General features: G+C 34.1%; 1 protein-coding gene across 19 annotated transcripts in view; it reads right to left on the bottom strand.

Moving 5' to 3' along the window:
* R3HDM1 (R3H domain containing 1) overlaps positions 1–27,101 on the bottom strand; it is a 168,569-nt gene that overhangs the window by 29,443 nt on the left and 112,025 nt on the right. For all 19 annotated transcript variants that reach the window (XM_039874541.1, XM_039874544.1, XM_039874540.1 and 16 more), the window contains 2 exons: positions 15,346–15,500; positions 12,030–12,181 (listed from right to left, as the gene is read on the bottom strand). In XM_039874541.1, the coding sequence (XP_039730475.1) occupies positions 12,030–12,181; positions 15,346–15,500 (307 nt within the window). The remainder of the gene's footprint in view (positions 1–12,029; positions 12,182–15,345; positions 15,501–27,101) is intronic.

Here is a 27,101-nt window from a genome sequence, read left to right as displayed (position 1 = left end):
GGTTTTAAAATCACTTAGTATTAGTCAATCTTTATTTCTGTTAAATGCCCTGTGGTATATTTTCCTTTAAAAATACTCATTTTTAAAGATTTGTTGGTTTTATAGCTTTTCTCTTCACTTTAAATAAAACTAGTTTTTGGTACAGAAAGACCAAGATTACTTTTACATGCTTTACTGAGGTATAAATGATGGCAAATAAACTGGCGTAAGCATAGAATTTTATAAGTTTTGACATATGTATGCACCACGAAACCATCACCAACCCCCAAAGTTGCCACACGCTCCTTTGTAACCCCTCCCTCCTTTCTTCTTTATCGACTCCACTCCAAATGTTTTCCCCAATCCCCAACAAACACTGATCTGCTTTCTGTCACCTAAGAGATTAGGTTACATTTTCTAGAATTTTATGTAAATGAAATCATATATCTTTGGCCTTTCTTTACTCTGGATAATTGTGATTCACCCAAGTTGTTGTATGTATCAATAGTTAAATCTTTTTACTGCTAACTAATAATGGCATTGATGAATACACCACAGTTTATCCATTCAGTTGTTACTGGACATTTGGGTTGGTACCAGTTTTCATTTTTCTTGGTTAAACACCTAGAAGTGGAGTGGCTGGATCATATGGTTGGTGTAAGTTTACTTTTTAAATAACCTGTTTTCCAAGGTGTTTTTTTTTTTTCCCACTGAGGTTTGAGATTTCGTGATATAATCCCTAACAAATCCTTTTGCAGACATGTGATTTTCTAGCCTGTATATTGCTTGATATTTCATTTTCTTCTTTTGTGTAGAGCCGGTTTCTACCTGGTATAATTTTCTTTCTGTTTGAAAGACTAACATTTCTTGAGTCCAGGTCAGCTGGGTGATTAATTTTCAGCTTTTGCAAGTTTAAAATCATCTTTATTTCACTTTAGTTTCTGAAAAATATTTTTACAGGTATAGAATCCTATGTTCTTTTTTCCAACTTGAAATAAAGATGCTGTGACACCATTTTCTGGCTCGTATTTTTCCTAACAAGAAGTCGGATGCCATTCTTATCTTTGTTCCTCTATAATGTGTCATTTTTCTCTGGATGCCTTTACAATTTTCTCTTTATGATAACTTTTTTTTTGGAAATTTGTTTCCTTCATGTTTCTTTTGCTTGGACTTTATTGAACTTTCTGGATCTATAGGTTTATAACGGTCATAAATCGTGAAAAATTTCAGCCATTACTTATTACAAATACTTTTTGTTCCCTTCTTTCCTCTTTTGAGGGTGCCAACGGCACATGTATCAGGCCCCTTAAGGCACAATGACGCTCTATTCATTTTTATCAGCCCCGTTTCCCTCTCTGAATTTTATGTATTGGTACTGTTTCAGTTTCAATTGACCGATTTTTCTCATTCGTGACCTTCGTTTCCTACTTCTTTGCATACTTGATAATTTTTTACTGGATGGTGGCTTTGTGAATTTAACCTTGTTGAGTGTTGGATATTCATGTATTTTGTAACAATATTTTTGAGCTCTGTCCTGGGCCAGTTAAGTTACCTGGAAATAATTTAATCCTTTTGGGTCTTGCTTTTTACAGACAGGGCAAGAGCAGCCTCTATTCTAGGGCTAATTTCTCCCTACTACTGAGATAATATCCTTTGAAGTCGACACACTGGCTGATAGGAACATAAACTATTCCTGTCCTTGTGTGAGCTCTAGGGATTGTCCTGCCTGTTCCTTCTGAGTGATTCTTTTCCTGGCCTTGTGTAGTTTTTGCACATACATGCAGTGATCAGCAATCATTTGAGACTCAAAAGGGCCTGTCTGCAGATCACCACAGCTCTCTACGTAGCTCTCTCTTCTTCAGTTCTCTGGGGAAACTCTAGCCACCTTGGCTTCCTCTAACTCCTAACTCTAATGCCTTAACTTAGGGAGAGAGGCTCTGCTTGGGTTCCTCCTCCTTGAGCTATGGCTAGGATATTATCTCTCGGCAGGAGGCTGGGGAAATCATAAGACTCATTTTGTTTTCCAGAGTTTACAGTTCTTTGCTGCCTAATGAAAACTGCTGTTTCATGTTTGTTTGTTTTAAAGTTAAGGTAGGATAAATCCGGTCTCTATTGCTTCATCTTGGCTGGACATGAAAGTCAAGAGGATGTAGATTATTAAGATCCTTTCATCAACATGTCTCATATTGTCCCCAACACCAGTAAGTAAAATACAGAAGTCAGCACACTCCCAAGCCACCCCAAGCCACAGAAATTATTCATAAAATAAATATACAGAATACCTAAGAAGGGTACTTCCAAGACAAACTTCTTTTGCTTCCTAAACTTGGCCTATCTCAGGGGATTGCTCATTATCTAGGTTACCTATGGCCTGGAGAAATATCAAATAAAATGGCAAGCCACTCAAAATCTTGGGCTGTGAATAAAGTCACTGTGCATTTTAAGAAACAATTTGGAAAAGGTTAAAATTTACTTGAGGAAGAAAGCTGTAAATTAATTCAAAAATAGGCAGGGTAGATTAAAAGATTTACTCTTTTTCTTATGTTTTAAATATATATATTTTATTATCTGAATTACTCATTTATACAAATTCTTTCCCTTCTACCTTTCAAAAAAGTACTACCTATTTTGAATAAATACTCTTGACCTTTTTTTCCAGAAGACTTCATTAACTGTCTAAACTTGTCATTTCCTTCTTAGAGTTCTTTAATCTATCACATACTACTTGAAGGTTACAAATGACTTTTCTTGTTACATTTAATGTTCCTGCCCTTCATCCTCTCCAGCAACATCTGCCTGCTAATCTTTAAAATCCCCTTGTATGCTGCCTTCCATATCACTTTTTCCCTATGCTGTCAGTCTTTATGTCAGACCATTTCCTCTTGGTCTTTTTTTTGCTGTCTATTAGTCATATAGTATAGAGGTTTACAAACTCTGGCCACTTGGACAATTCTGGCCTACTGTCTGATTTTGAATGGCCCACAAGCTAAGAATGGTTTTTTTCAGATAACCATTTGCAATCAATTTGATGACAGAGAACACCAACTTTGAACCCCAATTACATGAAATGTTATTCTCACCTAAAGTAAGTCCATTCATTAGTAGACCTGTATTAAAAAAAATTATGCTCAATTATTAAATTTTGAATTTTGTCAATAAAAATATCTGGAAATTTATTTTCTCTCTTTTTTATAAAAATACCTAAAATAGTATCTACAGTTTCATATCTTGGCCTATAAAGTCTAAAATATTTCCTGTCTGGCCTGTTACGGAAAAGTTTGTTGACCCTAGATCTACTAGGTATTTTAAAGTAAACAATACCCAAATTACAATCACATCAATCACCAACCCCAAGGCTCTACTGTTGCTAGTGGGACATTCTCCATCAAGATACCTCACATTTTTCTTTAATCCTCATTTATAATATCACCAAATGTTCATTTCTTCTTTCAAAGTGCCTCTCAGATATATCCCCTTTCTACTGCTCCCGCCACAGTACGAGATCCTGTTACCTGATGCTTACATTATGACATCCTTCTGCCTGTGGTCTCTGCCCAATTAAAATCCACCTCAATAACTGCTACTAAATTCATTTTTTTTAAAGATAAACTTTATCACATCAATATCAAGCTTTAGAAACCACAATTATTTGCTATTATTAAGAGTCTAAGATACAAATTCCTTAGTCTGACCTCTTATTCAAACTGATTTCTACCTATTCCAACTTAAAAGAAAAAATACAGATATTCTGTACAAAGATGTTCAGGAAAGATGTTTAATGAAACAAACAAACATGCTGCAGAATAAAATATTCATAAAAATAATTCTACACGTGCGGAAAAATACACTGACACAAATAAAAACATTCTTAACCTCTCTACCTCAAAAAGAAAAACACCAAACTACAACTTTTTGACATATATACTTAAAAGTAATAAAAGTATTAGAAAGATACACATCAGACTCTAAACAGTGATTATTTTGGTAGCAGTAATTGCTTTGCACTAAGGGCAATGGGTAAGCCTGAACTTTAATATTTTATTCTATATATTTTATATGGTTTAATTTTTAAACCAGAGCTTATGAATAATACAATTAAAAATATAGAAAATACAAGGTTTAAAACCTGAGTCACATATATGTACACTGAAAAATGAGTTGAGTGAAGTGCACCAAAATTTAACAATGATTATCTCTGGGTGGTGAGACTGCAGCTGATTTGCCTTTTCACACTTTTTACATTTTGAAATTTTCTTCTATTTTCAAACTTCCTACAATGACTACATCATATGTATAATCAGAAAGACCCAAACAAGTTAAACAGTCAAGATTTTTAACAGACAAAAACCGAATGTAGAAAATTTGATGGGTATTTTTCAACACTAGAAACTCATTGATAGAGACTAAGAGCCGCAAGTATGACCAGTTTACTTAGGCACAAAATGAAGAGCTTTTTGCATGAAATATTACCTTCCCCATCCCGATTCTTTAAAAGTATCTACTTCAAAATAACTTCAATCTAAAATATCACTATTATCACTCATTTTTAGAGGGTTCATAAAAAATGAAAAAGCTATAGCATCCTCTTCTCATTTAACAATGTTTTTGTCAGTAAAACTTAATTTACTAATTAATTTTGCTGATAAATACATGCCTATAAAAATAGTAAAAAGCTGTTATACCCAATGAAAAAAATGAATGTTCTAAAAGGTAATGTTTTAGCACCAAAAGTAACTTTTTAAAAATAAATTTATTTATTTAAATTAGTTTCAAGTCAAAAGTAACTTTTGTATTGTATTTTTTTCTCTAGGCTAGGTGTTAACAACTTCTTTTATATTAATACCAGAAGTGAAACTTCTCTAAAAGGTATAGTTCAGATTGAGACTTTGTTATCAACAATTATTTCAAAGGATGGCTGAGGCAAACAAAAAACTGAAAATGTACACGGCTTTTTTTCAATAAATGCTGTAAATGTAAAAAAAAAAAAAAAATTAAATGTAAAAATAGAAGTTTAGGAGAAATAAAATGAATCCATAACAGGTTCCAGAAGTAGGACAAAGGGCACACTAGAAGAATATTAGGATACAAAAATGAGGAAAAACAGACTGTGGGGAGAAAAAAGGGAAAGACTTAAAAGCAGATTTTCTTTTTCATTATTTCATAACGATTCTTTGAAGTGTTTTTTAGAGAGTTCTAAGATATAAAGGTTATAGTCTCTTAAGTTTTTCTCTCTATGCTAGTCCTTTGAGATGACAGATGAAAGACAAAGGTATAGTCTCCTTTTGAGTTTCAAAATAAAAATGGAAAAATGCGTAAAATAGAAAAAAAACCCACTAAAATGAGAGCATTTTGAAGATATTCTCCAACTAGCTTGCTGCTTTTGAAGACTCTGTAGGAATGAAATTAATTTTCTCTCCATATCAAAGACTGAGTAGATAATCCCATGATTAAACGTAAGCCTAGTTTCCCTGACATATATGGCTAGCTGAAAGTGGTAGGACGCTCGACTTGTATCAAGCTATGCTAAGTCTTCATAGTGCACATAAAAACACGATAAACACAATCCGAAAAACACAATCCAAATAAAAAGTCACCAATAACCGAAAGGTTGGCCTGAAAGTAAAAATAATTCAAATTCCACTTTTCTGTATAAGGAGCCTCTATAAGAAAGTGAGGCTGCTAAGCAAGTCAAGCCAAGAAATTTTTTTTTTTTTTCAAAATAAAAGTCTCATTTAGTGTTCTACAGAAATATTATTTCTTCTTATGATCTGGTAACAGGAGTGAAGGCCATTACAGTCTATTTGGTAAAAACATAAGACTGTTTGAATCAGGCCCGTATAGCTCTAAACTCTAAAGTTTAAGCTATTCTTTCCATCTATCAAACTGGTATTTATTATACTTGGTATGGAGTAACTTACAGTTTTATCTTGAGACACTGGGTCTTGGGTGAAAATTTACTAATAATCGATGAAACACATTATGACTTTCTTGCAAATGTGTAAAATATTACTGGGTTATAGCTACTTGTGCAGAGCTAAAGTCTGTGGATGAAAATAAGACTAGAGGGCTGGTTAGTGTAGGTCAGTTGTCTTAACTCTTGTTGCACGAAGAATCAACTGGAGGGCTTTAAAAGATACTGATGGTTCAGGCTTTTCATATCAGGTCCAGACTGATGAAATGAGATTATAGAGGGCTGGGGTTATGACTGGAAGAGTGCTACAGGTGATTCTAACATGCTGTCAAGATTAGGCATCGCTGAATATTAATAAGGCAGCTTCCTAGAAATGAGAAAGAAGAGTTCAGGCCTTCAGGTTAAATTCTATGGTTAACCTTTTCTGTTTCATACTCGTTACATGTAAACACATGTTCTTGTCTTTTTCAGAAGGACACTGTGAAAGACAAAGTTCTAGATATGTAAAAACTTTGGTCAAGAAAAAATTTTGGAAGAAAGGTTTTATTTGCATTTGTCAGCTTTCTGTAATAAAAACACCATTTTAGGAGGAATGAAACTGAAGGTGAAGACTGGGCAGACAGAGCTCAAACTATAACGCTAATGTTATATAACATTTGGTTAGCAAAATGCTTAGTATCTAGACATACTTTGTTCCTTAATACTCTCAAATTATCCCTACCTTACATTCATTTTGCATGACTTTCTAATTGTTTCATATGCATAAGTTTAGCTTTTCATAAAAACTGTAGCTCTCTAAGGATAAGGACTATGTCCTCTCTTCCATATCTGAATATTTTTAACATGTAAATTCTTGCTGCAGTGAATCTTTGGCATTAGAAAGAAAAGCAAACATTTTAGTGCTCTGCCAAACAAAGGCTACAAATCTGTCAAATTTTATACTTTTTACTTGAACATCATGCTTGTAAGATTTAGTGGGCTTTTAACAGTGGAAATTACTAAAACGCTGAAACAATATGAATTCATATTGTTAATGGATTCTGCATATCTTTATGGTTCCTAACACAGTATTAGACATGAAAATTCAGTTGATTCTCATTATTCATAACACTTATGTTCCATAAAGTGAAGTGAACACTGAACTAGCAAATGCTGAGTCGTCATTCCTACGGGAAATACAGGTTTAGGTTAGAGAGCCTTTGGTCACAATATTTTTGTCAACTGATCATGCGCAAACACATATTTACTCTGTAAGACACATCACAGCCTTCCTGTGCTGAGGAACACTAGGCAGAACTTCAGCACTATGCTTGGGGGGCCATTTAAAGCAGCAAAACCACCAAATAAGAGCATGAAAATGAAAACAGCTGTAGTACTAAATAGACTATGAAAAAGATACTTGCTTGTAGAATGAGAGCTGAAATAAGGAGCAAAGTGTCAACTTGTTTGACCTCAGCTGAGAATGTGCATGTCAGGTGTCTAAAATTTTCACTGTTTTGTGCATGCCTGTGAATGACTGAGAAAGCACTGCAAATATCTATTTTGGGATTACAAATAAATTTTAGTGAATAGGCAAACTCGTAAATACAAATTCACAATGAGTATTAACTGTACATATTTTTCATTCTCATCTTTATAACACCCAAAATAAAAATATTTACTGCTTTAAGGAGAAACTAATGATGTTCTATAGTTTCTTCCAGGTTTCTTATTTGCTTTTCAAAGAAGTGTCTAGCCATAACAATCTGGAACACAGCACAGACCAGGTAAGCACTAAAGGCACAAGAACTATTAAAACAGATGTAACAAATTCCTCAAAGACACCAAGACCTTTTTTCATAGTAGATTTCTCCAGTATCTGACTCATAGCCTTTCTTTTAAAAACTAAGTTCTGGTAACTCCATGGCAGATTTAAAGCAGCTAAACTGACAATAACTGACAGCAAGGAAAGAAACTATATAAGTTTAGAAAGTACAGTCAATCCTCAACATACAATGGTTTGACTTATGATTTTTTGATTTAATGATGGTGTAAAAGACATAAACATTCAGTACAAACTGTACTTTGAATTTTGATCTTTTCCCAGGCTAGCGATATGCTGCTATACAATACGCTCCTGTGATGCTGGGCAGCAGCAGCCAGCCGTAGTGTCCAGTCAGGCACGTGAACCTGAGGGTAAACGACCAATACTACACTGTGTTCACTGTGTTAGATGATTTTGCCCAACTGTAAGCTAACATAAGTGTTTAACTAGGTTAGACTAAGCTAAAATGTTTGGTAGGTTAGATGTATTACATGCATTTTCGACCTATGATATTTTCAACTTAGGATGGGTTTATCAGGATGTAACCCCATTGTAAGTCAAAGAGTATGTGTAAATAAAAAGACCCCCAACATGCTTCAAAATATTGGAGGACACAATATAATCACTAATGGTTAAGATTATAGCTCTGAATCAGCAATAAAGTTTCGCTACTTTCAGTGTATTAAGAACACAGGCAAGTATATGTTTTAGAATAAGTAATTTCCATACACAAAGTCCTAGACACATAACCTTACACACTATTCCTGTGAGGTATTATTTGTATTTCACAATGAGAAAACCAAGGAGCAAAAAGACTAACTTGCCTAAAGTCACACAGGCTTGAAGTCAGGTTTTGTTTGATTCCAAAGCCTGTCTTCTTTCTAACTACATCATGCTACCTGAAAACTAATGTTTAATGGCACGAAACTCAATTATCTAAAAAGTAGCTAATTTAGACCATCTCATACTCTGATATATTAGTGAGATTCCATGATGAGGAGACCCAAGGAATATGGCATACATTTGGACTTCTGAGAAAATGACAGAATGATCAATAATGAGGCATGCATTTGTAAGTACAATGTGGTAAAATAAACAAACAAACATAAGTTGGCAGAAAAAACTACTGTATCAGTTGCAATACTAAATATGAATGAACTAAATTCTCTCACCATATATAAATATAGTAACCATATTCACGAAGATATACAACTACATAAAAAAAAAAAACCAAGCTGTAGACTAATTTATATGTAAAATTATTTATAAACTCCACTTCATGTGTCTGTGCTAATCAATTTTGCTCATGTTTCCATACCCATATCTATGCTAGTATATGATTAGGTGCAAGGAAAAAAAGGAAAAAGGATACAATCAAGGATAGAAACATGGGTTACCCAGCCTGTGTGTGTGGGAGAAATGATCGAAAAGGAAGGGATGAGGAGAGAGGAGGAAGTCAGAAAAACAAAAAACTACCTGTATGACGTGATCCTATTTATGTAAAATTGTTTGGAAGAAATGAGAAAAACAACAACAAAAAACCCCAACCATAATGTTTTAGACTAATATTTACTCATCTAGTATTCATAATACATTATTAGGGAAAAATGCAAGATAATGTCTGTTTCATTAGAACCTACCACCCAATTCCAATATGTGTGTATTTATAACTGTATATGTTTGTATGGGCAGGAGGCTAATACAGAATGTATACCAGTTTGTGAGCACTGGTGACCCAGAGGTGGGGCAGAGTAGGAAATGACAATTAGCTTTCCTTTTACACATCTTTGTACTGATTGCTTTATTTGTGTCCCAACAAGCACAATTTATTTTGTAATAAAAAAATCTAATGAAAAATTTAAAAAGTATATAGAAGTTACAAAAACAAAATAATAATATTAATGATAATAATATGGTATATAAATGAGAATTAATTACATATACATACAAACACATATGTGCAAGCTGGCCTTTGTCATTAAAGAAGTATGTTCATTCAGTCTGGATTTATCAAGCTTCTCCTCTGGGCCAGGCCTGTTCTAGGTGTATGAGTATTCAGACAAACCTCTGCTATGCATATAAATATATCGGAATATGTAAGATAAAATATAAGGTATATAAGCTAGCAACTCTAGTTTTATGAAGGGATGGTCTGTATATATGAGCACTTATATGGTAATTCAATGATCTGAATAATAATAAATGCCAACAATTAATCTTTAAGTTGGAAATCTGAAAAAATTATGGCCATTTATTTATTAAATACTGCCCAGAATAAAATCTTCTGTAAAGAATGCTACTACATTTTGAAAAAAGTCATTAGTTAATAAATGTTCTTTACCCAATAGGTGAAATCAATTCTGTATGTGACCCGACTTCCTACCAAATTACTAGCATAAAAGATATAGGATACAAGTATGACAGGATACATGTTCCTGCTTTACATGCAACACATTTTATTTCTCACACTGGTAATCTGATCGATGCCAGTTTGTTACATGGTAACCAATCACTACTCTCAATTACAGCTAGCTTATTTCAAATTTGTGTGCCTCATCTAGGTCACAGTCCTAAACCATGAGTAATTTCAAAGACTTTTCATCAAGATTCAAATTAGAGGTTGCTGGAGAATCTCACTTATCTTTTAATTGCTATGCTTCTGAGCTATTCCTTAGGCCAAAGTTAGAAGTCCAAATTTTTATTTTCCTTGCAAAAGCAGGCCCAGAGACTAAAAGTATGTATGGTTCATTCCAAAGTGTAGTTGTCGGCATGTACCTGACAGCTTTTGAATTCTGCCATCATGCTTAAAATAAGGCTGAAAGTAGAGTGGGTATGGAATTGTGCTCTCTCACCTCTACACACATGTCCCAGGGCCAGCTCTCTAAGAAGTCAAGTAGCCAAGATCTTTTTTGTTTCAGAGGATTGATAAATATAACAAACACAAGAATGTTTTAAGCCATGTTATATAGAATTTGACAGGCTTCATCTCCTTCCTTCATGAAAGCCTTTCCACCCGGCATGTAGACCTATGAAAGTAACTTGTAAAACAGGTCTTTTGGTCTCAAATGAGTTGTCTAATTAAGTAATACCTATTTCTCTCAGCCTCTGCCCTACAAAAGAATGATTACTGTGGTAATTTTCTTTCAGGTAAATGAAAAGTTACACTTTGGCTTAAAAATCAAGTAATTCGGCACTTTTCACATCTATTTCACCTGCTTTAACACAAAATTCTGCCTCTAATTGACAATTCAGAACCTGAACTGGCCTTATGAACCCCAAACTTAGAAAAAGAGGCTCAGATTGAGAGTATAGAACTTAAACTCACACAACAAATAGGAAATTTAACGCAGTCTATATTTCTATTTTCACTGTATAGCAGCTCTACCTCAAAAGAGCTAAGACTCATTACAACACCAAACTCAAAAGCTGCCTGCGAGATCCACAACCAACCTGCTGTTTAAAAAGCCTAAGCTTCATCTTCAATCTGTGGCAGCCACAGAGTCACGTGAGCTCTTCTGGTGTGTGCGTGTGGCCCCGACAATAAAATCACTGTCAAGTGCCCATTACCCAAGCGGATTCACTGAAGCAAGTATGTCAACTCCCTCTTTACCCTTAAATACTATTTGTAACCATAATTGGGTGGCAACCTTTTATCAGCAACTGTAACCAAGGATCCCTTCTTAAGAAGAGCACCAAGGCCCCTCTGGCAAACTTACAGAGATGCTGTGAGAATAAATGAACTGTAAAACATTCTGAACAACAAATTAAAGGTACCCAATTCAAAGGAAGATTGCTATTTTTAACACTTTAAACTTATCAGAGAAGCTTCTGCTCTTCTAAGTTGAAATAGCTAATGGAATACTACACAACTAGCTTTAATATAGTTACTATCATTTGTTTCTCTTATATACTTCCCTCCATGTACAGATGAAAAATGAGCTCCCCAGAGTCTGAAAAATTTCAGCACGATATCCTGTAGCTGAGGTTAAAGGAAATACATTCTCTCCAAACTCCTATAAAAATCTTAAATATTAACACTCCGAACTCCAAGGTCTATGGCCAACTATTTTATTCTATTTGGGTAAGTAAAAGGAGACTGGCCTAATTTTAAGAGAAAATCTGACTCTTCTTTAGTATACATATGGAATCCTTTGCTTATACTGATTTTGTTAAAAGAAATATTAGAAAAATAGATTGTATCATAGTTTTTCTATTCTACATTAGATAGTGATCTCAGGTAATGCCCCTTACTTTTAGGCAACTTTAAAATCAGTGAGACCATAATCCTGATAAACAATAAGAAACTATAGTATTAGGTTTCTTAGTCATACTCACCTTAAATTATTTTGTTGGCCAGGTGGAATGACACTATAGTAAACTGGCATTCCTGTTGTGGGCATAGATCCTTGATTAGATTGATTAGAGAAAATAACAGGCTGTTGATAAGTCTGATGGGCAATTCCTTGAGAACCTTGAGGCAGTGAAACCTAAAATTTGAAAGACAATTTAAAGGGAAAAAGGTTCTTCAAAACCTTGCCAATGTTAATGTCTCTAGTCTTCACAAGGCTTTTCAAGTATGAACAGTTAGGAATAAGCTAAAACTGCCGACAGGCTGTCCTGATAAGTGAGCCATAGTACTACCACATTATCTCTATGTTCTTTTCAGCTAGCTATTGTTTTTGGCTAGCATTTATCAATTTACAGTAGGTTAGCAGCATTAAATTATTTTTAAAAAGCTGCTATGACTTACGTCCCTAAGTAAAAGCTATTTTAAAAAAGAAACTTTCAAACTAAGGATACCATTTGACATACTAAGTAAAATCCAGTTACGGCACTAGTGAGGTATACTGGATTGGAAAAAGTGTCACCTTTGAAGCTTAAGATATCTAGATGTGATATCAGCTTCATTACTTTACTATCTATGTGACATTGGGCAAATGACTTAACTATCCTGATGTCCTGTAGTTCCTTATCTGAAAAAATAGAATGCCAACTCCATCTCAGGGGAGGTATTATCTTTATTATAATCTCCATTTACAGGTTCTAGCACAGTAGGCATTTGGTGAACAGTGGATCTTTCAATTCTCTGTTTTCTATATCATCTACATAGAAGCCACAAGAACATTACGGATTCTTCTTTTCTGTATTTCAATTCTCTAGTTTCTATAAGTCTCTAAAACAGAAACCACATAGGCATAATGGATTCTTAATTTACAAATGTGCCACAACGTTACAGTCAAATTAGAGTGATTCTGGTAAATGAAGCCAATATAATAAATCTTCTGATGATTATAATGATGATGTTAGCAATAGCAGTAGCAATGATAATATTAGTAATAGTGATGACAATGAAAGTCAGCATTACTGAGTACTTACTACCATATTCAGGACTTGTTCTAAACATGTTATATGTATTATTACACCAAGTCTTCCTAACAACCCTAATAAGATACTTTTATCATACCTGTTTTATAGGTGGGGAAACTTCAGTTAAGTAACTTGCCCAAGGATGTATAGCTAGTAAGTAAGTAAATCAGGATTCGAACCCATGCTCTCTGGCTCTAATCACATCACTATTCTCTATATCTGGGCCCCGTGATTAACTTTCCAGTCTTGCCTATCTAGTCTTGCCTATCCAGTCTTGCCTATATTTCTGAAATGTAACTAGTCCTTTCAAAACACACAGTAATCTATTAATTACTGTCAATTTGGCTCAATAATTGCAAAGAGAAAATTACTGGTTTGATGTATCCAACTCTGTATAACACAATATAGTTCAGTCTTTTTGTCTACTTGAGGCAATGTAACATTCTGAGATTATTATTTCTGCCCGTATCTACATATATATAGATATATGAAAAATGACAGCTCAATCTAGATGACTGAAGCTACAGAATAAATGTGTAACTAGTGGTAAAGAAAAAAAACAAAAATGAAAGAGGGTACAGTACTTGAGAATGTACAGCCACAGGATATACTCTACCGAGGACAGATGACTTTTCTGGCTTATTTTCTAGATAACAGTTTATCACTATCCAGTTTATCTATCAAATGTAGAAGGAAATATAAAGCAGGCTGTCATTTATTGCTTGTCAGAGCAATACTTCTCCCATTCATTCACCCAGTGTGAGGATTACATGAAATACCTTGAGAAAATAATTTATAGCTTATAAAAAAGCATGCTATAGAAATTATAACTGTTTTGGAAGCATTTTCAATATCTAGCTCCATTTTTAAAAATGATACTAACAGGGTTGTAATTCATTTAAAAATTATACTTCTTGCACTAGACTATGAGCCACTAAAGGTTAAAGGTAGTTCTTATTTAAATAATGCCTGGGCATCTTATCTAATAGAAGCTCAATGTACTAGATTAGGTAGCATGACCAGGGTTCTTGAGAAGGGAGAGTTCCTGGCATGGTACTGATCCTGTTTAACGTCTAGCTGTGGAGGAAGTAGGGGATGGGCAGTCTCATGTACCTAGGCTCACATACAGAGGATAAGGAGTTAAAAGCAAGGGGGATGTGAGAGAAAGATGTGAAATCTGGTTTCATGATGTATCTTTTCTTTTTTCCTTATTTGCTTTCTATAATAAAGGGATTTCGAAACTAGACATACCCTTAGTGCTTAAAAAAAGAGTCCTTAACAATTCCACATTTTACATTTTAATTTCAATTTTAATTTTCTGGAATTAAATGGAATATGCTAGCACCTGTGCTCATCTACTTCTCCATCTCCATTATTCACCAATTTATGCACATAATTTTCTTTTAAGAGCAGTTAAAGGTTTATATCTTCCAAGAAGACCTCTATATTAAGTCCCTAATCTCTTCATGACTGTATTTCATAATTCCTTCAGTTATTGGTCTGTATACTATCACTAATTATGTTTAGATAAAATATATGAACATTTATCTTCCCAGCTAGACTGTTTTTACCTTGCTGAGATGAATGAAAATGGTCTTTGGATTTCTTAACATTAGAAAATCATGAGACTAATAAAACAAACCCACTCGCAACTTATTCCAGAAAGATGAAGGTTAAACAAATTTTTGAAAATGTGCCATATTATACTAAAGAACTCTGACTCATTTATGAAACAATAGGCATTTCTACTTTAGAACTATAAATTAAAATCCATGTCATCTTTAATACATGACACGTCATTCCTTTTTTGAGATTTAAGTGGGGGAAAAATCAGTTCCAGCATGGGAAACTGCACCATCTTCTCCACCTTAGAAACACTGATTTATAGTCTGTGCTCTATCTCACTATATCAAATACCTACCTCCACCTCTATTTTCTCTCCCATTCCACTTTCTCCTCAAAAAAAGACTTTCTAAAGGAGCTGAATCATAGAATGAGACACTTGCTTACATACTTATATATTTGGAAACAGAAACAATGCCAGACAAAATTTACTTGCCAACATCAATGTGGTTCAGATATTTTTTCTAAAAATTAATGAAGAGAATGACTAAAGTAATAAAATGAGGATAAAACAAATCTGCTATGACTAATAAAACTGTTAAGACTATAAAGTTATGTATTATAGAGCATTATTTCTATTGAAAGAAGAGAGAAGATGCATTATAACTATACATTTATTTAAAATCATCTCTACCCTAAGTAGGTGAGAGGGACAACATACCTGATATGATGGCACTGAAGGATAGGGGATGACCACTCCTTGAATCTGATTTCCAATGCCGTTTGGTTGGCCACCAACGAGGCTTTGACTCTGGGGTTGCTGAACTCCAACTATTCCTTGGTAGTTTTGTTGCTGGTTGGGCATAACTTGGTAACCTGTAATGGCACAATGAGTTAAATCCTGCTTCGAATTAAATTTATTTTATCTAATAGGATATTTTTGTATTTTGGGCAAGTACTTTGTGTTCTAAAATGACAGAATTTTGTTTAAACAGCAAATCTCAAAAAACTCTTTATTATGAAACCTAACATTTAAAAGGTTTACTATGTAGGTAACCCAAGTCAATTTTTCTCTCATAAAACACATTCCAATATAAATTGTGTACAAAGATGTCCTCTGCAGTTGAGGAAATTTATGGCGTCAGAGATTTGGGTTACACAGATAATTACTTTTTAGTATGTTTTACCATCTACTATGACAACTAGTTTCTGGGGACCAGGACTGGCTACAGAATTTGGGAGTACAGTGCAACAGGAAAATGTAGGGCCCCTTGTTAAAACACTGTTGAAAATTTAGAGTTGCTATTAGAACATTACACCAAGCATGTTGGTAATGTAAGTCGTCAATTTTAAGAATATAAATTTACTTTTATCAATTGAATTTATCAGTTATTTAAATGAGAATCCACAATGATAAGTTTGAGTAGTCAGTGTGAATTATATTTTGTCTCTTGATCCTAAGAAGATTCCTTAAGGTAAGCCAATTAGTTCAAAACTTAAGTAACTTACTAGAAGCTACAATAAATCCTTAAAAAGAAAAGAAACCAGATAAAAATAAATAACTAACTTTCTAGCTTCAGGGTATTCAAAAAGTAACAAAGATGAACCATACTATGGCACTGTCTATACAGACTTCCAAACTAAACGTCAGTGAAATGATTTCTCTGATAACATCATAAACATACTTTGCTATCTTATAAATATCGGTTTTCATTTTCATCCTTATCCATCCCTAAAGAAAGAGAAATGGCAAAGATCTCATCTCAGGTATTGACTGTAGATAATAGCATCACTGTAGCTGCCAGGAAGCCTTAATGATTCTGCTTAATGATTAAATAATTGAATAAAATCTAGCATCACCTTTCTCTAAAGACATAAAGACAAAGTATATCTGTGTACTTTGCAATTTATTAACAACAACAAAGTAGAAATTCAGTTATAGTGAATGCTTTAATAGTGAAGGGTTTTATAAAATAATGGTATTTGTTTGGCAACATTGCTTTATGGCTATGTTTTCAAATGACCTCTCACCAATCTAACTTTGTACAACAAAAATGTATATCCTAATCCTTATCTGTAATAAAAGTGATTGATAATATGCTGTACTTTAGACCATTTTCCCTGTGAATGTCCTAAAACAACTTAAACTTGTAGGCAGATAAAAGATGAAGTGGAAGAAACTTCTTGCTCGTTAGTAAAATAATTAACACTTAACCCTATTTTCAGTTTATCAAATGACAAGTATTTTGAATTTATAACCTAAATTCCAAATACTATCAAAAAGTAGTTAGACATTTCTACCCCTAGGAAAATAAGAGGCAGGAGTGAAAATAGGATGTGAATATAAGATATTTTGTGTTGGAAATGCCACCTCTGAATACATACACACACATCCCCACACGTATATTCCAGTATTAGAATTTGGGCTCAGTTCTTTATAGACTGGGAAAGTAACTTCTTATAATGGACTTGTCAGAGTTATAGTCCACTAAAATTAAAAAAGAAAAAATGTGGACACCTGGCAGAATTCACTGTAACATAATCTGACTTAAAATACCTAGACTTAAATAGTCAGACCCCCCTAAGAAACTTCAAATGTTTTTCATATTACTTTTGTAGTTTATTCACAATATAGTCAACGTTATAAGTTGCTTTGAAAGATAATCATTAAAAAAACAATTTATGCACAAAAGTGGTTCTGATTTTCTTTAAATTTACAAATTTTTGGAGATTCACCTAAAGAGGCTTACTGCCTAAAATTCTTATGAAAAAAAGTTGGAAAGAAAATTTTCAATAATAGCTATAGAGTTCATATCACAGAGTTCTAATGTAGGGTCATTTGGACAGTACACCATAGACTTTGCATCAGTAATTTTGCAACAGTATTTCAGATTACTTAATGTAACCTAATTTCCATTAATATTCATGACTACTAATGGAGATACGCACATACCTTCACACAAAAATCGTGTACATTTCGAAAATGTGACAACATGAATTCTAAAACATCTGACACTAGCACCTTGTCATTTGTTAGAGAGAGTAGTAAAAAAGATGCTGTGAGTCCAGGATGTGTGTGGAGGATGATATAAGGATAAGTAAGACATGGAATCTATCTTGAAATTAGGCATTGTTAGCTATGACACCATATCAGAACAGCAGAATAAATAGGATCTTATGAAAATGAGAGAGAAATCAGTCCTGTCTGATATTCACAGAGGTAGTGACATTTGAGCTTGAACTTAAATAAAAACATCTAGAAAAAGTAAAAAGTGGATAATATGTTTCAGGAATAGGGAACAGACGGGAGTGGCTGGTTATAGTATGTAAAGTGAAAAGTAGATGAAGGCAGAATAGAATCCAGGTGGAGAATCAAAGATTTTACAAGTATTAGAGCAGGGAGAATTAACCAGAAGTTCTAGATTTTAAAGATTGCGAAAGCAGAAAAACTATTAGTACTTCATTTAGAAGTAGCATAAATAAGTTGGGAACATGACCTTAAATAATAGTGAAGCTTTAAAACTAAGAATGCTAAGCACTCAAAAAAAAGTCTCTTCCTTAAGAAACTCCCTTATTAATCATCTCATAATTTTTGTTTATTGCCCTATTTTTTAATTTTTCAGTTATAGCTGACATTCAATATTATTTTATATTAGTTTCAAGTGAATAGCACAGTGGTTAGACATTTATATAATTTACGAAGTGATCCCCTCAATTAGATGAATACCCACCTGGTACTATACAGTTATTGCAATTACTGACTATATTCCCTAGGCTGTTCTTTACATTCCCATGATGATTTTCTAACTACCAATTTGTACTTTATCCCTTCGGCTTTTCACCTAGACCCTCAAACCCCTTCCCATCTGGCAACAATTAATTTGTTCTCTATATCTGTTAAGTTTGTTTCTGTTTTATATATTTTTTTAGATTCCACATATAGGTGAAATCATATATGGTATTTGTTTTTCTCTGACTTATTTCACTTAGCATAATACCCTCTAGGTCCATCCGTGTTGTTGTAAATGGTAAGATTTCACTTTTTTTAATGGTTAAGATCCCATTGTATAAAGGTACTGCTCTTCTTTATCCAATAGTCTATTGATGGGCACTTAGGTTGCTTCCATATCTTGGCTATTATAAATAGTGCTGCAGTTAACACAGGGGTGCATGGATCTCTTCAAATTAGTATTTTTTGGATAAATACTCAGAAGTGAGATTGCTGGGTCATAAGGCAGTTCTATTTCTAATTTTTTGAGGAACTTCCATACTGTTTTCCATAGGGCTGTGCTAATTTGCAGTCCCACCAACAATGCCTGAGGGTTCCCTTTTCTCCACATCCTCGCTAACCCTTGTTTACTGATTTATTGTTGATAGCCATTTTGTCAGGTATGAGGTAATATCACATTGTGGTTTTAACTTGCATTTCTCTGATGATTAGTAATGTTGAACACCTTTTCATATATGTATTGGCCATCTGTATGTCCTCTTTGGAGAAATGCCTATTCAGGTCCTCTGCCCATTTTTTAACTGGGTAATTCTTTTGGTGTTGAGTTGTATGAGTTATTTATAAATTTTGGATATTAATCTCTTATCAGATGTATCAGTGGTGACTATCTTCTCCCATTCAGTGGACTGTCTTTTTGTTTTGTTGATGGTTTCCTTTGCTGTGCAAAAAAACTGTGAGTTTGATGTAATTCCATGTGTTTATTATTTCTTTTGTTTCTCTTGCCTGAAGAGATATATTTGAAAAAATATTACCATGAGCAATGTTAGAGAGTTTACAGCCTATGTTTTCTTCTAGGAGTTTTATGTTTTTGGGTCTTACATTTAAATCTTTAATCCATTTTGAGTTCATTCTTGTATATGGTGTACGGTGGTCCAGTTTCACTTTTTTGCAAGTCTGTTCAGTTTTCCCAACACCATTTACTGAATAGATTGTAAATTCTTGCCTCCTCTGTCATATATTAAATGACCATATAAGCATGAGTTTATGTCTGGGCTCTCTATTCTCTTCCAATATAATCTGTGTTTGTTTTAATGCCAGTGACATGCTGTTTTGATTAGTATGGCCTTGTACTGTAGTTTGATATCAGGTAGCGTGATACCTCCAACTTTGTTCCTCTTTCTCAAAATTGCCATGGCTATTCGGGTTCTTTTATAGTTCCATATAAATTTTAGGATTATTTCTTCTAGTTCTGTGAAAAATGCCATTGGTATTTTGATAAGGATTGCACTGAATCTATAGATTGCTTTGGGAAGTATAGACATTTTAATGATGTTAATTCTTCTATCCATGAGCACAGTATATGCTTCCATTTATTTATATCTTCTTCAATTTCTTTCATCAATGTCTTATAATTATCCGAGTACAGGTCTTTTACCTCAGTGGTCCCCAATTCCCGGGCCATGGAGCGGTACTGGTCTGTGGCCTGTTAGGAACTGGGCTGCATAGCAGAAGGTGAGCAGCAGGCCAGTGAGCAAAGCTTCATTTGTATGTGCAGCCACTCCCCAGCACTAGCATCACTGCCTCGGCTCCACCTTAGATCAAGCAGGCATTAGATTCTCACAGAAGGTTGAACCCTACTGTGAACTGTGCATGTGAGGGATCTAGGCTGCGTGCTCCTTATGAGAATCTAATGCCTGATGATCTGAAGTGGAGCTGAGGCAGTGATGCCAGAGCTGGGGAGCAGCTGCAAATACAGATTAACATTAGCAGAGAGGTCTGACTACACAGAGACCATAATAAATCAATTGCTTGCAGACATATCAAAACCCTATCAGAGAATGGCAAGTGACAATTAAGCTGCATCTGGTGGCAGGCTTTATAGTGGCAGGTGAGTTGATGTACTTCAATTGTACAGCCGCATCTAGTGGCAGGCTTTAAGTCAGAATTTGACACTGTACCATTTCCATCCATGCCTTTTTCCCATACTGCGTGCTTATCTCAGTCACAATTTTGGTAAGCCCACAAGCTAACTCTAGATAAAATGAGTGAAAAACAAACATCTCTGGAGAGCTTCTTTGAAAAAGGAGAAATATGCAATAATGAGGCAGAAGATTCTAAGACCGTCAACAAAAAGAAAGCTGCACTTAAAAGAAAATACCAAGAGTCCTACTTAAATTATAGGTTATTTGCAACAGGTGATTCACATTCTCCAAGACCACTTTGTATAATATGTGGTGACTGGCTATCTAACAAAGCCATGAAACTTTCAAAACTGTTTTGCCACATGGAGACCAAGCACCCTGCATTAAAAGACAAGCCTTTGGAGTTTTCAAAAGAAAAAAAACGTGAACACAAAAAACAGAAGCAATTATTGAAGGCTACTATTTCATCAAATGTGTCTACTCTAAGAGCATCATTCTTAGTGGCTAACCGCATTGCTAAAGCTCAGAAGCCCTTTACTAAAGGTGACAAGTTGATCCTGCCTGCTGATAAGGACATTTGTCATGAACTTGTAGGAAAGGCTGCAGTTCAAAGGTGGTATGTGTTCCTCTTTCAGCTAGCGCTATAACTAGATGAATTGATGAAATAGAGGAGACTGAGGCACAATTGTTAGAGAAGATTAATGAGTAACCATGGTATGCAATACAGGTTGAGGGGTGCACAATAAATGTAAAGTGTCTGAATCATCCTCAAACCACTCCTTCCCCACCCAGTCCATAGAACAATTGTCTTCCACGAAACAGGTCCCTGGTGCCAAAAGATTGGGGAATGGTTTTACGTTAAATTTATTCCTAGGTACTTTATTTTTTTGAATGCAGTGGTAAATGGGATTGTTTTCTTAATTTTTCTTTCTCAAAGTTCATCATTGGTGTATAAAAATGCAACCAACTTTTGAATATTAATTTTGTATCCTGCTACTTAACTGAATTCATTTATTAGTTCTAACAGTTTCTTTTTTGGTGTGGAATTGTTAGAGTTTTCATTATCTGGTATCAGATCGTTTGCAAAGAATGAGTTTTACGTCTTCCTTTTCAATTCAGATGTCTTTTATTTTTTTCTTGTTGGATTGCTGTGGCTAGGATGTCCAACACTATGTCAAATGAAGTAGTGAAACTGGACATCCATATCTCCTTATTGTTCTTAAAGTAAAATGCTTTTAGCTTTCCATGGTTGAGTATTATGTTAGCTGTGGGTTTATCATATACGGCTTCTATTATGTTGAGGTAAGTTCCCTCTATTCCCACTTGACTGAGAGTTTTTTATCATAAATGGATGCTGAATTTTGTCAAACCCCTTTTCTACATCTATTGATGTGATCATATAATTTTTATTTCTTATTTTGTTTATGTGATGTATCATGTTGATTTGCAGATATTGAACCAACCTTGCATCTCAGGAATAAATCCCACTTGATCATGGTGTATATGATCTTTTTAATGTCTTGCTGAATTTGATTTGATAATATTTTTTTGAGAATTTTTGCATCTATCTTCACCAGGGATATTAGCTTATATATATATGTATATTTTTTATAGTGCCTTTGGTTTTGGAATAAGGATAATGGTGGCCTCATACGATGTACCCAGGAGCCTTCCAGCCTCTTAAACATTTTGGAATACTTTGAGAATAGGTGTTAATTCTTCTTTGACTCTTTGGTAAAATTCACCCATGAAACCATCCGGTCTAAGACTTTTGTTTGGTAGTTTTTTGATTATTGATTCAATTTTGTCTGCAGTAATTGGTCTGTTCAAATTTTCTGATTCTTCTTGATTCAGTCTTGGAAGATTATATGTCTCTAGGAATTTATGCATTTCTTCCAGGTTGTCCAAGTTGACATATAATTGCTCACAGTACTTTCTTATAATCCTTTGTATTTCTGTGGTGTCAGTTGTCACTTCTCACTCCTGATTTTATTTATTTAAATCTTGTCTTTTTTTGATGAGTTTGATTAAAGGTTTATCAATTTTGTTTGCTTTTAAAGAACCAGTTCTTGCTTTCATTGATCTTTTATAGTTAAATTTATAGTATTTTTTAGGCTTTTTTTGTTTACTTCCATTCTGATCTTTATTATTTTCTCCCTTCTACTCACTTGGGCTTTGTTTTCTATTTTTCTACTTCCTTTAAGTGTAAAGTTAGATTGTTTACTTGAGATTTTTCTTGTTTCTTAAGGTAGGCCTGTATTGCTATGAATTTCCATCTTAGAATTGCTTTTGTTGTGGGTCATTGTGTTTTCATTTTCACTTGTCTCAAGGTAACTTTTAATTTCTTCTTTGATCTCATTGTTAACCTATTTATTGTTTAATACATAACTTAGTTTCCATGTGTTTGTGTATTTTTCCATTTTTTTTTCTTTTAATAGATTTTTAATTTCATACCATTATGATTGGAGAAGACTCCTGATATGATTTCAATCTTCTGAAGTTTATTGAGACTTTTTTGTGGCCTAACATGTGGTCTCTCTGGTAAAAAGTTACATGAGCACTTGAAAAGAATATATATTCTGCTGCTTTGGGGTAAAATAATGTTTTAAAAATATCGATTAAATCCAGCTGCTCTAGTGTGTTATATGAGGATGCTGTTTCCTTGTTGGTTTTCTGTCTGGAAGATCTGTCCATTGGTGTCAATGAAGAGTTAAAGTCCCCCACTATCCCTGTATTACTGTTGATCTCTTCCTTCATTGCTTTATTCTACATCTCTTAAAACTCTACAGGTAATATAAAATTCTTATTAATTTTTCTCTCATGGTTTGTGTATGCCTAACAAACTAAAATGGTGTGCTTTTTAAGGGTAAAATTAGAAAGTTTAACATTGTCTCCATTAAAAAAAAACACACCCAAACCTCTATAAGCTATGACACAGCTAAGCCAAAAAAGCAGGCACTCGATATTTATACTCACTAAATAAATAATAGGGAAAAACTCTCTTAACATAATGGAATCAAAATAATACATGCTTCTACACAGAACCAGGAGCTTACTATGTGCTGACAGGCTGACTGAGAATGGCCAGTTTTCCAATGTCCACATTTAGTTGAATGGCTTCTGAGAGCAAAACTAAAGTTTTAAGGTAACATATTTATAATAAGGTTAAACACACTAACTACCTTAATGCTAAGAATACAAAGCACCTGTCTGGAATTCATGGCTCATTCCATTAAGCTTCTCACTGAAAAATGCATAGCAGTTGAATTATAGATTTCATGTAATTAACCTCAAAGTGCTAATTTGATAAGGAAGAACACAGAAGTATTTTAGTTCATATCTAAAATGTAAAGCTTGAAATGAAGGTTTTATTTGAACATTTCTGAAAAAACTAGACATTAAAATCCTTTAAAAAAAGCTTTATTTGACTATAAAATAGGTTTTCATGGATGAAAATTTGAATACAAAAAAGAGAAACATTTAACCTCAAATTCCTATGCCTTTTCGTTTAGAATACGACATAATTTTCATTTCTTCGATGGCACAACAAGGTAATATTAGTAGCTAAATTTACATGACATTTGTTAGGTTTCAGGCACCGTTCTAAGCACTTTACACATGCTAGCTCATTTAATGTCATCAATCTCATGAAATAGGTACAATTATTCCCATTTTTCAGATGAAGAAACAAAAGCACAGAGAGGTTCATACCTTGTCCAAAGTCACCAGCTGGTAAGTGTTGTAGCTAGGATTTGCATACAGCAGTCTGATTCTAAACTTTACCTTTCTCAGGGACAAATGTTGAAGTAGAAAGAATATTCCAGGAATACTGCTCAAATAAGCAGAACACTAAACACCTGGCTCCTTTCCATTTCCTGAGAATTTTCATTAACGAAAACTTTTACTGTACTTTAACACATCTAAGTCTTAAGAAAAATTTAATTATAGGAAAACAGATAATTAGTGTAAATAATCAACCAGGAAACTTCTGTTCATTTGAACTGAAGATTATTTGTGAGTATAAGCAATCCAAATTAAGAATCAGAGTGAAAGGTTGTTGAGCAGTTAGTCCAGATGGTAGCTATATGAACTTGGGCACCGAAAAAAGACCAGGTGTCAAAGAGTTTACATGATCAGTCAATAATATCCTCTTCCTGGGAAGGACTCTCTCCTTCCTTGTTTTGCCCACTCCCAAGATACACTGCGATGCCTGCATTTCAAGGTTACACTTGCTTGCCCTATTATAATTAGATTTCATGTGGGGGAAGAGGAGGCTCAAATGGTGGCGTATTTCAGGTTCCATGTCCCTTGGTCTGTCTCTCTAACACCCTAAGTATTTCCATGTCAATCTCCAATGTTCCTCTTTGGGTTTTAGCTTTGCTATTTTGCCTCAAAGAATGTCCTTGCTCAAAATGTATATTCTGTTGCCATATCCCACAAGAGATTTTTCTCTAGCAGAATTTTCATATATTTGGCTTTCTTTTTTGCAAAGATGAGTTGCTTTGCCTAGAGGTCAGACTTTACCCAGTGGGGCAATGCCAACTTTAACTTGGACACATTGTGTATGAGGGGTATGTTCTGTATCATGGGTGAAGTCTTGAAGTTCTTGTGAAGCAATGGCTCTTTTCTATACACTGAGTAGCTTTACATTCATTTTTATATTCGAGGCAGGAAAACCCCCTTGATTTGACCCACAGTGATCAGGAAGCTGTTAGAGCCTGATGAATCTTTCTAAGGTTATCACAGATTTTTTGTTAAAAAGCATCATTTAACGTTTGATGCTCTGTATGACTGGTACCCCAGAAGGAAAATTCTACTGGCATTAGGACAGGTACCAAAACTGTTTTTTTCCAGAAGTCAAGATGAGATGGTTCATCATTTATTCTAATAATTATTACAAACAAACAACAACCTATTAACTGTTACAAAATATATAATTTTGGAGTATACTCTCTGAAGAGCAGAATATTAAAAGATGCAATAAGATTATTAGAATTTTTCAATTTATATAAAACCATGGGATCTATGTTGGTTAAAGTTACTATAATCATAAGCAAAACTAGAAATATTCAGTTGGAAAGCGCTAAAAACCCCCAAATATCCGGAACACTATTCTACTAATCCATTTAAAGATAGGAAGAACCTTACTATTGTCTATGTAAGACAAAATCATTAATAATTTATTAGCTACAGAAATAAAGGGTCACCTAATGACAAGCATGCCTTAATAAAATTTATGCATACTTCCTTAATAAAGTTTATATCTTAAGGAAGTGTTCATGTTATTTACAAAATCCTCTGAACCTGTGTTTGAACATTCAGGATGCTGAGCATCAATTGTTACAGAACAGCACTTAAGAGAAGTGGCATGGTGGTTCAGGTTCTTTATCTAATTATTCAGACAAAGGAAAAGGAAGTCGTGATAGTTTCAAAAGTATAGTTTGAAGACTGCCAAGTATGAGAAAAAAATCCAATGATCTGGAAAAGACGGAGAAGGTTGAAGATTAGGAAGGATGAAGCAGATTCCTAGAGAATGAAAAGTATCATTACGTTTAAAAAATACTACCAGAAGAGATCCCCAGTATCCTGATGCTCACTATACCACCAACTTGGCTACTACCTAAATTATTCTTTCTTCAATAAATAAATAAAAAGTGTTTCAGTATATCAGAATAATACAAAAAAAATCCTTCCTGTGATATATCTGGATTTAACCTAGAAGCTAGGGGGAAACAAGTTATCTTTTACAGAAATTTGTGTCAATATTGTGGAAAAGCATCTGTTTTGTAATGTAAGCAATGCCTATTTGAGTGATATCAAACAAGACAATAAACGTCCAGATCTCAATATAGGTGTTATTTAATACTGCCATTCTCCTTTGTTAAAAGACTGCACTGTTCCAATATTATTCCATTTCTTCCAGCACTTTCAGAGAAAAGCACAATCGATTCTGCAAGCTGAGAGAACTAGGACAATATAAACTGATGGCTCAGGCACTTCCCTGGAGGGCTCTAAAGAATATTCTATTTTTAACTCTCACTTCAGCAGAGAACAAGAAGGAAATATAGTGTTCAGCAGAAAAGTATTGCCAAGCCTGTAACAGGCTGGCTTTATTTTATATAGGTGATCTGAACAAGTATTTATGTTAAAGGAAAGCATTCTTAATGCAGATTAGATATAATCAGAAAGAAAATACAAAGAACTGAAGAACTGCTTAGTTAGAATAGTCATAAATCTAAGATTCATTTAACAGTATTATTAAATTTTTTCGAGACCAACTTGTATAGCAGACACACTGTGAGGGCAGGTTTTTGTTTTTATTTTGATGAGCCATTTTGCTAACTCGAACTTTACTGCTAACTAGGTATTTACAAGACAATTTAGAATAATTGTTTCCATATCATCTAAATCTCAAGTTTGTAATCCTAGTCTATCTTACGTCTGGTGGCCCTATTTTAGTGAGCAGATAAGATCAATTAACGATAGCCCCTTAGGTGAATTTGGAAGAAGACATAGTTGGCAGCACACCTTCACTATTCTTTCTCCTCTATCACCCTCTGCTCTCCTACTTCTATGCCTGAAATAAACATAAATACAAACACACAC

The sequence above is a fragment of the Pteropus medius genome, unplaced genomic scaffold, assembly GCF_902729225.1.
Source record: "Pteropus medius unplaced genomic scaffold, Ma_sr-lr_union100, whole genome shotgun sequence".
Lineage (NCBI taxonomy): Eukaryota > Metazoa > Chordata > Mammalia > Chiroptera > Pteropodidae > Pteropus > Pteropus medius.
This window is presented reverse-complemented; position numbering and strand designations above follow the sequence as displayed.